We start from the raw sequence: 12409 nt of genomic DNA on the forward strand, positions 1-12409 counted from the left end.
TTAAGTACTTCGTATGGTGAAACAATGAAGTGGGCACTCCGGTTCTCGTGAATTATGTGACGTACAAGCAAGACCTTCATGAGGAAAGGAGACCTAATTGTTCAATAAATGGTTGAATGATGCATGTTAGGGAATCAACACCCATCAAAGCGCGTGCTCCTTTTTGGCTAGGGAAAATGCCTTGTATAGCGATAAAACAAAATTTAATTAAGGATGTGGAAAAGAAGCTCCTGGTCACTTGTTAATTGGTAATCCCGTCTATTAGAGTAAATCAATTGAATGGTTTAGGTTGGTTAAAATGTATGTTTGTATTGAACCGTGTAAACCGAAGTCAGTTATTCTCGTTAATGAAAAGGAAAGAAGGAAGTCAACCCTTATAGTATGAGCTGATTCCGGTTTACACGGTTCAATACAAACAGACATTTTAACCAACCTAAACCATTCAATTGATTTACTCTAATACTGTCGTTACCTTTAGTTTTAGCTCTGTACGTAGTTCTGACAATTTGATATGCAGTAGTTATAGCTACGAGAATCTGTAATTATTGCCCTAAAGAGCTAGTTACGCTATCTCAAAACCTCTAAAACAGCATTAGCAAAAACCTTTCTTGAGCCATTATTATACGAAGCTCTTCCTCTCTCCTCTTCACTGTTTTTTTTTTTTGCTTCGTAAGCGTCTCACAGATGTAGTAGGCTCAACATTCGAAAATTCTGAGTCAATCCGCGAATAATCTGAAGATGGTGTCTGCTCGTCTTGTTGACTCACCCGAGTCTCCAAAGTGGCTTGTTTCATAGCAGATCCCCGATATGATGTTTGCTTCAGCCCAAAAACTGGTGGTTGTGTGCGTTCTTACTTATCAATCATCGAGAGCCATTAAAATGTAACTACACCCATTAATCCACATATTAATTACTTCCTATAATTAAATACAAATGTAATCTCCATATTGACTAAGAAATAAATTTAAGTAGTAAAAACTGATATTTTGTAACTTATTCTCATTAGTTCCCAAGTTGAATCGCATTTCTAACAGCTCTTTTTTTCTAAATTCTTTACGTATGGCCTACTTTTTTTTTTGTAAACTACGTATGGCCTACTTAAAGAAGAGAAAATAACAAATTTCCGTGCCCTAATCGTATAATCATGAGTTTTATTTTTAATTTTTGGAATCAAAATTTTGTTGACAAAGAATCATAATTCATATGGAACTAGAACAGTAAAATCGCAATGTCTGATTTTTATTATTGTCGCCTCTAGTGTGGTTAAACCAGAACTTAATGTCATTACATAATCACTATTTGGAGGATATAATTATTATAATTAATAATGATTTGTCAAGATATATGGATGCCTGATGGATACAGATACTTAAACACCCTCTATGCCGGATTTTATCTCAAGCCATTGGAACTACGATGAGATTAACAAAGTACTACATCATTGCAATCACTGAGTGGATGTTTCTTTTATATAAGGTTTAAATCTTCCTCCGATTGGTAAATCTCCTCCCATTACCCCTTCTCGATCTCCATCTCTCCTTAATGTCCTCAACTTTCCTCTTCTCCAACTCGTTGTCGTTTCTTCCTTGATCATCGTCACGGCCTCCTCCTCGGATCCTAGCAGCTTCGGCAAAAAGATCTTCAATCATACTCTCCGTTGTTTTAGTGGTGATCCCACGAATGTACCAAGAAAGAGGAGGTGGTGTAAGAATAGCAGAAGGCTGAAACATCTGATCCATTGTCACCTTCGACCCGACCCTTCCTCGTCCGTTGGTACAACTATCGTAGTCTTCTTGTGTTTTTGGTTTCAAACGATCACACAAATGTTCGTCTATAAACAATGGCTCCACCCTCCAACAGCCCTCAAACACTTTCATGAACATTGTTTTCTCTTGCTTGTAATTTGACTTCCATCAAAATAACAAAGAGATAAAATCAAAATTTTAATTTGTAAAGACAGAACAATTCTTGTAAGGTGATATACCATGAGATGTTTTCGGTTTTCTTGGACAATTAGATGTATAGGGAAAGTTCCAGCCCACCAAAGGAACTTCCAGGCCGCGGCTTGCTTCACCTCCACGGTCTGCATTGGTCCATCCTCCATCAAAACTTTTCTTGATATGCATTCCTGTTTTTGGATTAAAATTAACTGCCTCAAGTATTACTTACACCATTCGAATCATACAGGACAAGACCATGCAAAACACCTTGATGTTTTTGAAGTATCGTTTGTTGTCTGGATGAGTGAAAATTTTGTAGACTGACTTAGGAGGCAATCCCACGTTAAACTCTGCATTCAAATGGCAAAACAAACCATTTTGTGATTTCACCTGAAAAAACATCAAAATTTGAGGAAATTTTGAAAGATCTGAAATATGTCAAATCTAAAGTATTTAGATTTCTCTCTTACCTGCACATTAGGAGGCTGATCTATCCATGAAGGGTTATCTCTCCAAGCTTGTAATTGCTTCTCTAACTTCTCTTCCTCTCTTTCCTCATCATGAGTAGTCTCTATCTCTGACACTGGCTTTATCATGCTTTGCTCTTTTACACTCCTTAATTTCTTGAACTCAACCTACAACCACAACAATTAATCTGAATATTTGGAACATTTGACTAAGCTTATGGGGGCTTGTTGAGATGAATATTAAGTTCGACCTTAAGGGGCTCTTGAATTTTCTGACTAAACCATACAAACACATCATTATTTTCAAACAATTTGACGAACCCTACATCAATCTTCTCCTCTAATCTTGAAATTTCAGATCCACCCATTTGTTTCTGTAAAATTAGATATCAAACAACAGAGCAAAATGAAATATAACTGTTCAGAAAAACAAGAAAGTTAACGTGAGGGAAACTAGTGGAGAAGGTTTGATTTATTTAGATGTAAACAAAAAGTAATTAGTGATAATATCAAGAATCAGTTGGTGCATGTTGAGTGTAACATACGTAAGGGGTACTAAAAATCTGGAGGAAGTACCATTTTCGTGAGTTCCTTTTTGGAAGTTAAAGCATGTGCGGAAAATCGGCTGGACATTGCTTTCCACACTCGTGTCACTGACCTGTGTCGCAAGTCGAACCCGTGAAACCCTAATTTCTCTCCTGTACAAAACTATAACTCTCATCGGGTCTACAACACGATACATTCAAAGGACCATTCAAACTCAATAATTATCTCTCCTTTAAAAAAAAAATATTTTGATCAAAAATTATGTGCAATTGAAGGAGCCAAAATCTGTGTCTCTTTTTTGAATAAGAGACTAATTAAGAAGGCGGCTGTAGAGAGCCGTGACATAGGGCATCATTAACGGCAATTGCTTATAGGGAGTGTTTAGAAAAAAATATTAAACTGTGGAAGCCCCCTTGGTCCAGTGGTTTGACTAAGGGTTCATTAATGCTTCTACACTAGGAGGTCTGGGTTTCGAATCCCAGTGAAGACGAAATTATGCGAATTAAGGGAGAGAAAGCTTACAAGAGGTTCTGCAGTATGGCGCAAGGAGTACCGTCAGGCATGGATATGATAGGGTGGTTCAGATAAGGTGATGCAGTCAGTGACGGGTAGAATTGTCGACTGTAAAATCGTCTGTAACATTCTCATAGTTTGTAATAGCATAATTATCCAGAGTTAAAAAAAAAATATTAAACAATGAATAGGTCCCAGAAAAAATATAAGCCACACATGATTTGTTGTTTGTTTAACCAGCGCTGGTTGTTTTGTTTGCGGACTCCACTGACAAGCGGTGGTACGCGATTGATTTTTTTAATTTTTTAATAAAAAAAGATGAAAAAAAAAATTAAGCACTCCCTGCGATAAATGAGTCTAAAAAGGAAGAGCTGGTTGTTGACCCAAAAAACCATTTCCAAAAAAGATTCAGTGCGAGAAGATATTAAGTTTTCAAGGGATGCCAAAATTTAAAAAGTCTTCTTTAGTCTAGTGGCCAGTGAACTTGTCTCTTTTTTTCTTTGATGATATCATAATGTAATAATATTTTTTTCTTTTCTGATAATCAAAGATATAGAAGATTCATCATAAGTTCTAAGAACATCTCCAAAATATATTATATAACTTTAAATATAGAGTTTTTTGCTTTAAAAAAAAACTTCAAAACTTCAAATTTGAAGTTTCATCTTTTTATTTGCATTTTGGTTCTACAATTACACATTCTACTTATGATTATTAAATATTTTCTCATTTCTCATTTTAATCTTTAAGAAAATTTATATTTCATAGATGTCAGATTAATTTCTATTAAATTTAAGCTTTAACATAAAATTAAATAATTTTTTAAAAAAATCTTTATATAATTGTAAAAGTAAAACTAGACAACAAGAATATTATAAAATAAACTTAATAAAAAACCTTTCAAAAAGGTACATAAAGACATAATTATTATAGAAATTTAAATATTGCAACAACATTTAATAATCAATAATTTTTAGCTTGTAATCTACAAATTAAAAATAAAAAGAGTCATTTATTATTTCGAAATGCACTAGTTGATTACATATGGAAACATTACGGAAATAATATGGTATTTTGCTTGTAGTTTAATATTTAATTATGTATTTTATTTCTAGTTTTATATTTTAATGTAAGTTTTTATTAATTAATATTTCTGTAATATTTTTATATATGTGTTAATTATTTATAAAATTTTATAAATTTATATTAGTTGTGAAAATATAAAAACTATAGTGAGAAAATACAAATAATTTTGAAGTTAGTTTTGAAATTGTACTTTTAGAGAAGAACACTTTAAAACTTCAAATATAAAGTTTGATAAACTTCAAAATAAAAAGTGTTTTTGGAGATGCTCTAATAACCATAGTTATTTTATTAGACAAATTATTTTAGATGGTATATACATAATTTAATTAAAACAAAACCTTAGTAGTCTTTTTACTTTGTTAGAAGACAATTTATCTTCTTTCCAGTTTTTTTTTGGGAAAATTGCCAAAACGGAACAAAATTTCAGCATGGTTGTCCCTATAGTATAAAACCATCATTTAGTTGTCCTTTTAGTATAATTTCTTTCATAATCCCAAAACTAACCATTGATTGATCTAATTAAACGCATTAAGCTAATATAACTTAAAACAAATAATTATTAAAAATATTTAAAAAGGGAAAATAAAAATAAAAATTTTAAATTTTTTTAATAAAATAAACTTTGTAAAACTTAATAAAAATAAAAATAAAAACAATTTACAATTTTTTAACAAAAACGTTAAATCAACCTAATAAAAACAGTTTACAAAGTTTTATTTTTTGTAAAAAGTTAAAAATGTTTGTAAACTTTTTAATTTTATCAAAAAATTAATAAAAATAAAGAAATTTAAAATGTATTTTTATAAAGTTTGTTTAAAATTTTTATTAATAAGTTTTTGTAAAGTTTTATTTTTATTTTTATAAAGTTTACAGATTTTATAAAGTTTTTATTAAACACATTAAACTAAAAGAATTTTTAGAAATTTAATTTAAAACATTTTAAAAATGGAAAATAAAATAAAAAGTTTATTTTTTAAAAATAAAAATAGACTTTGTAAAAATAAAAATAATTTACAAAATTTTTAATAAATGTTAAATAAACTTATTAAAAAACATTTTACAAATTTTTATTTTTATAAAAGTTTTAAACGTTTTTAATAAAACTTTAATTAAATAAAAATATAAACTTTATAAAAATAAAAATAAAACTTTACAAAAATTTTTTTATAAAAACTTTAAACTAACTTTATAAAAATATTTTACCAAGTTTTATTTTATAAAAAGTTTAAAACGTTTGTAACCTTTTTAATTTTATTTAAATTTTTAATAAAAATAAAACTTTTAAAAATGTTTTTAATAAAACTTTTTAATAAAACTAAAATTTGTAAACTTTATGAAAATAAAAATAAAAGTTAACAAAAAATTGTACCTAATTTCAAAACACTACATGTTGTATAGATATGTATCATAGAGGACAATAGTTTGTGAAAAAAATCAAAAGAAAAACTATGGAAAACCATAGATTAATGAAGAAGACAAGAGATAATCATTTTTTAAATCTTTTGTCAAGTAAAATTGAAAATAACACGTTTTAGGAAGTTATAATATTTTTAGGAGATTTTTAGAATATTTCCTTAACTGAAACTTTCATTAATTTTCGCAAAAATCAGGTAATCTTATCCGTAGAAGGCGCCTTCTAAAAGTTTAGAAGATTGACAAAAATCTAGAACACGCTTTCTACTTTTAGTAGACGGAAGAGTACATTTTAGAAAACACATTCCGCGAAATTTAGAATACTTAATAAAAGTAGAAGATGCTTCCGGACGAAAAGTAGATAGCTTTAGGATTAGTAGAATGTCCATTCTACTTTTTTAGAAAATTAGTAAATAGTAGATGAACGTGTTTAATTTAGAAATCGATTTCTACTATACCATTTTCCGTAGAAGGCACATTCTACTTTTAGTAGAACATATTTTCAAATTTTTATTTATCAACTTTTTGAAAAAAAATATCAGTTTGTGTATATAGGTGTTTTATTAATTGTTTATATTTTTAATATTTTTTTGATTCACAAAAGTATTTATTTTATTAGTTTTCAGAAATACAAAAGGTAAAAAGGAGAAAAATTGGACAAAAAAAATTTAAACCAAAGAGACAACACTCTTGTTTTTTTGTTCTCTATTGGGAATTTTCCTTTTTTTTTCTACTAACAAGAAATAAACAATGAATTTGAATTATATATTGTGCATATTCCATGTTTCATCGTATTGACTTTAGTAGGAACAGATGCATTTCCTATTGAAATATTTTATTCCTTCTTTCTTGTAAGGTCTCGTAAATTTCTTAGAAACTTTTGAAATTCAAACAAACATCAAATTTATTATAGGGTTCTAATATTCTATGGACTATCAAAACCCGATGAATTTTACAACGTGAAAATGCATTAGAGTTATTTATCATAAGTTCTGGTGTATTTTATAATTATTATTTTTTGTTTATCTTTTAATTTGTAGAAAAGGCTATCAAGAAGTATAATTGAAATTAGCCAAGTGAAACTACAAGTATAAAAAGAAAAAAAAACACACAAGGTGAGCTTCAAAAGATGTTTTTAATAAATTTATGTTTTAATAATATTTTATACTATTTTGATTACATGCTTCAAATATATGAAAATGTTAATAATAATAATAATTAAGGAGCAGTATTATTTTTTCCGATTTAGACGCCACCGAAACAGCAAAATTGAGTTTTTCCGCCAAAACCATAAAATCGAGTTTTTCTCCCAAAACTGCAAAATCAAAATTTTCCGCTGAACCCTCAAAATCGATAAATTCTAAACCTTCAAATCAAAATTCTTCATTAAAAGTGGTGGTAAAAGTGGTTAGTGTAAACATGAAAAAATGGTACTATGAAAATAGTATTTTTGACAATTTCTCATAAAATAAAAATATATTAAAGTTAAAATGTAAAAAGGAGAAAAGACAAATAATTGTAGAACAAATAAAATTATAACATACCATCTAAAACTATTATTTAAAATAATAACAAATAAATAAGATAGATTAACAAACTATGTAATGCAATAGATCAACTAATGTTTAGCAATCAATTAATAACTATTTTATCAAATTGTTTAACATATTTCAAAAATCATAATTAGACTTTAATGTAAAGTTGTAAAAGTAAACAAACGTTCTTGATCTTACCATAAAATAATATTAATGCATTTTGTTAATTAAGTTTTATTTATAGAAATTTATATATGCATCCATATTACCTTCACTGCTTTACATTGCAAGTTAATTTGATTAATTATAATACTATATCAAATACTTAAGATTATATATGCTCATATTTAAAAAATAAAATAGTAATCAAATACTTAAAACTATATACTCATACTTCACTATACTCATCTTTTGTATCTATTCTCTTACAAAAATATTAAATATTAGTTCAAATTCATCAAAAACTTATTATCATAGTCGAAAATAAAATATTAACTATCATATACACAATTTAAATAACTAAATAAGAGTCTTTCATATACAAATGTGTAAACAAAACTATATAACAAATACATGATGAATATTTACTAAATACCCAGCTAAATTAAATATCATACACATGGATTAATTGTTTTATGTCATTCAAATAAATATATAACTAATGGTGTGGTAAAAAATTATCAATAATTCACTAGAACCCTATATGCATCAAACAATTTATATAATTTTAAAATATAAATTTTCCATAAATAAAAAATATAAATACAAAATAATAGCAAAATGATAATCAGTTTGAAGACTGCAATTTTATAAATGGATTCATTATATTTTGATAAATTAAAAGCTATTTTAGAAGTTTGCTAAAATGAATTCATTTCACATGTTTTGAGTACAGTATTTATTATACCCAGACAACATTTTCCAAACAAATTATCAACACAGCATCCGTGATCTAGTTTTAATAAAAACTTAACAGATTCAATGCAAGTTTGATGTCATCCTTACGATAACTGAAAACACCTTCTAAATTCCTTGTTACCTTTACGATGAATTTACAAGACATTGGTTGTATATTCATTGTAAAGTTTTATGACAGAGTTTAAAACTACTGGTGTAGCCAATTCGTCATAAGTTTTACATCTGTCTAACATACTTCAAAAACTTAATGACTAATTAGCAACTACATATTACTAAGAATTTCCGAAAAAATAATAACTTGTAACCACTACAAGAAAACACGCTGATTCTGAGGGAAATACCGAGGAAAAATGAGTTCCTCGGAAATTTCTGACCAAAAATCGAGGAAATACTGAGGAAACCAAGAAATGTGGTTTCTTCGAAATTTCCTCACTATTTTTTGAGGAAATTTCGAGGATGACCAACTTCCTCGGTATTTTTCGAGAGAATACCGAGGAAACCTCGTTCGTCGGAAAAAACCGACGGATATTTCTAATATTTCGACGACATTTTGTAGCCGTTAGAGAGCCGTTGGGAGAACCGTTGGGGGATTTTAAAAATTCCGAGGAAATTTCGAGGAAATGTCGGTTTCCCTCGGAATTTCCTCAGTATGCCGGGAGGATTTCATCTATAAATACAGCCACCCCTCTTCCTCTTCGTTCACTCCATTTCTTCTTCTTCTCTCCTACTATTACGAATTTGATTCCAAAAAAACATGTCTTCTTCAAATTATTTTCGTTTTTGGATCGATCGACCTCATTTGGATCCGGACACGAGATTGCTTACGGAAAAATACAATCAAGGTATAATCGAGTTCATGAGGGTAGCTCGCCGACAACCGGAAGCAGAAACATGTAAGTTAAGATGTCCTTGCTCTAATTGTAAAAATAGAAAAGTTATTAAAGAGTGGAATGTTTGGACTCATTTATATTTGAGTGGGTTTACACGAAGTTACAAAATTTGGTATCATCATGGGGAAACTAATTATGAACTTGGTAGTACTAGCGAACCTCAGCCGGCGGTTAGATTAGAAGAACCAATTAGAGCGGATGTAGATTATGGTGTAGGTACTGAGCAGATGATAAATGATCATTTTAGAGGGGAAGATTTACCCAATGCAGAAGCTAGGAGATTTTATGAAATGTTGGATGCTGGAAAGCAACCATTGTACGAAGGTTGCAGAAATGGTCGTTCAGCTTTATCATCTGCTATGAGACTGATGGGCATTAAAACAGATTATAACTTGGCTGAAGACTGTGTGGATGTGATAGCTAATTTTGTTAAAAGTATTCTACCTGAGGATAATGTAGCTCCAGGTTCATACTACGAGGTTCAAAAACTCGTAGCTGGGGTTGGTTTATCTTATCAGGTAATAGATGTATGCAGCGATAACTGCATGATTTATTGGAGGGCGGATGACCAGCGGACTACATGCAAATTTTGTGGGAAGCCTCGTTATAAAGATACGAGTGGAAGAGTTCCAGTGCCATATAAAAGGATGTGGTATTTGCCTTTGACGGAAAGGTTGCAGAGATTGTATCTTTCGGAACGCACAGCGCAACGAATGAGATGACATGCAGAGCGCTCAACAGATGGTGAGATTAGACATCCTTCAGATGCAAAAGCGTGGAAACATTTCCAATCAAAGTATCCCGACTTTGCGTATGAGAGAAGAAATGTCTACCTTGGATTATGTACTGATGGTTTCAGCCCGTATGGGAAAAGTGGAAGACAATATTCTCTATGGCTAGTCATTGTTACACCATACAACTTACCCCTAAACTTGTGCTTGCGACGAGAGTTTTTGTTTCTCTCCATTCTCGTTCTCGGACCAGAGCATTCTAAAAGATCACTTGATGTGTTTCTTCAGCCACTAATATATGAGTTGCAACAACTATGGGTTGAAGGTGTTGAAACATACGATATTTCGTGTAAAGAAAATTTTCAAATGCGGGCAGTACTAATGTGGACAATAAGTGATTTTCCAGCATATGGTATGTTATCTGGATGGACAACGCATGGAAGGCTATCATGTCCATATTGTCAAGATAACACTGATGCTTTCCAACTAAAACACGGAAGGAAAACGTGTTGGTTTGACTGTCACAGGAGATTCCTACCACCTGATCATCGTAGGAGTATGAATTTGTTTACGAAGAACAAGAGGGTGTTTGACAGTCCACCTGCGGAAATTAGTGGGAAAGGTTTGAAGACACAACTAAGAGATTTTGGTGCAGAAAGAACGCCAGACATCGGTGGACATGAGCGTTTTCCGGTAGATGCTGTTGGAAACCTACATAACTGGCACAAAAAGTATATTCTGGGATCTGCCATACTGGGAGGATCATTTGCTAAGGCATAATTTAGATGTCATGCATATTGAGAAGAACTTTTTTGACAATCTCATGAACACGATCCTTACCGTTCAAGGTAAAACAAAGGATAACTTGAAGTCAAGACTGGATTTAGTCGATATATGGGCTCGTTCAGAACTTCATGTTGATGAGAATGGTAGGGCTCCTTTTCCCATATACCGACTTGATGCAGAAGGAAAAGATGCGTTCTTTGATTGGATTTCAAACGATGTGGAGTTTCCAGACGGTTACGCATCTAATTTGCGTAACTGTATCGACAGAAAGAAAGGAAAGTTTATTGGCTTAAAAAGTCACGATTGTCATGTGTTGATGTAGCGCTTACTTCCGTTTGCTTTCAAGGAACTATTACCACGAAATGTTCATGAAGCAATTGCAGGGATAAGTGCTTTCTTCCGCGATTTATGCGCCAGATCAGTGACTCTTGAAGGTATTGAAAAAGACTAACATAGCCGTGATTCAGTGCAACCTTGAGAAGATATTTCCTCCATCATTTTTGATGTTATGGAGCATCTTGTTATTCACCTGGCAAGAGAATTGGAACTTGGTGGTCCTGTGCAGTATAGATGGATGTATCTGTATGAGCGGTATATGTTCCATTTGAAGAAGATGATGAAAAATCTAAGTAGGGTGGAAGGTTCTATAGTCGCACAGATGATCAATGAAGAAATTTCAAACTTTGCTGAGTACTACTTTCCAGCAGAAGTTCAGACCAAAAACAGAAGACCTGCTCGGCATGATGATAGAGGCGAACGGGCAACATACCATGTTACGGTTCCTGACATTTTCACAGATGTTGGACGACTTACCGGAAAATCAAAGGACCGTCGACTTACTGACGAGGAGCGCAGTCATTTGCAAACATATTTGCTCACCAACTGCGAAGATGTTCTTCAATATGAGAGGTAAGTTTATTATCTTACAAAATTTTATTTTAACAAATTAACATCTATATCTTAATTAATTACATTTTTGTCATCACAGGATTTTCATGGCAGAAAAGCGGTTCGAATATAGATACGCTACAGAGGCAGAACTAGAAAAAATGAAGCAAAGAAAATTTGCTGGATGGATGTTTACTTATGTGAGTGCCTTAAACAAATTAAAAAATCATTTATCACATATTTATACAAATTAAAAAATTATTCATCACATATTTATACTAATTCATATACATGTGCTATTAATATGTGTCTGCTGGTTTGGCCAGAGGTAAAACATTTGACGATTGGATACGCGAGATGGTGGTTGGACCAAACTATGTTGTGAAGTCATATTAGGTTCGACCGATCCGAGAACGGGATCAGCAGATGGATCAACCGTATGATGTACTCGGCCCTCGACAATGGACATCCGACTTTCACCGACTTCCCTCTCCATAAGCAGCATATGTGGTTTCAACAGTTTGCGGTAAGTATTCTATTTTTTAGTTATTTTTTTATCTTTAATATTAATTTTCTACTAATTGTGTTTTATTTTCAGCAAGAATTCAACTGGAATGCCGATGATACGTTGTTTATCTATTACCACTTCGTCCATAAAGTTATGGACAACTATGGGAAGCAGATCCACACGTGGAA

General features: G+C 31.3%; 1 protein-coding gene across 2 annotated transcripts; it reads right to left on the bottom strand.

Annotated features, from left to right (window-relative positions):
* Nucleotides 1-1298: 1298 nt before the first annotated feature.
* On the bottom strand, nt 1299-2886 carry LOC108810403 (uncharacterized). Of its 2 annotated transcripts, none has more exons than XM_018582514.2 (5): nt 2659-2886; nt 2411-2575; nt 2208-2330; nt 1985-2128; nt 1299-1907 (listed from the first exon to the last, which is right to left on the bottom strand). In XM_018582514.2, exons 1-5 carry the CDS (start codon nt 2773-2775, stop codon nt 1479-1481), a joined length of 978 nt encoding a protein of 325 aa, XP_018438016.1. In that variant the 5' UTR covers nt 2776-2886; the 3' UTR covers nt 1299-1478. The 2 variants fall into 2 exon arrangements, with proteins under 2 accessions (XP_018438016.1, XP_056845888.1); XM_056989908.1 differs by having other exon boundaries at nt 1985-2149.
* Nucleotides 2887-12409: the final 9523 nt, after the last annotated feature.

Source organism: Raphanus sativus, chromosome 6 (assembly GCF_000801105.2).
Source record: "Raphanus sativus cultivar WK10039 chromosome 6, ASM80110v3, whole genome shotgun sequence".
In the NCBI taxonomy this organism is placed as follows: Eukaryota; Viridiplantae; Streptophyta; class Magnoliopsida; order Brassicales; family Brassicaceae; genus Raphanus; species Raphanus sativus.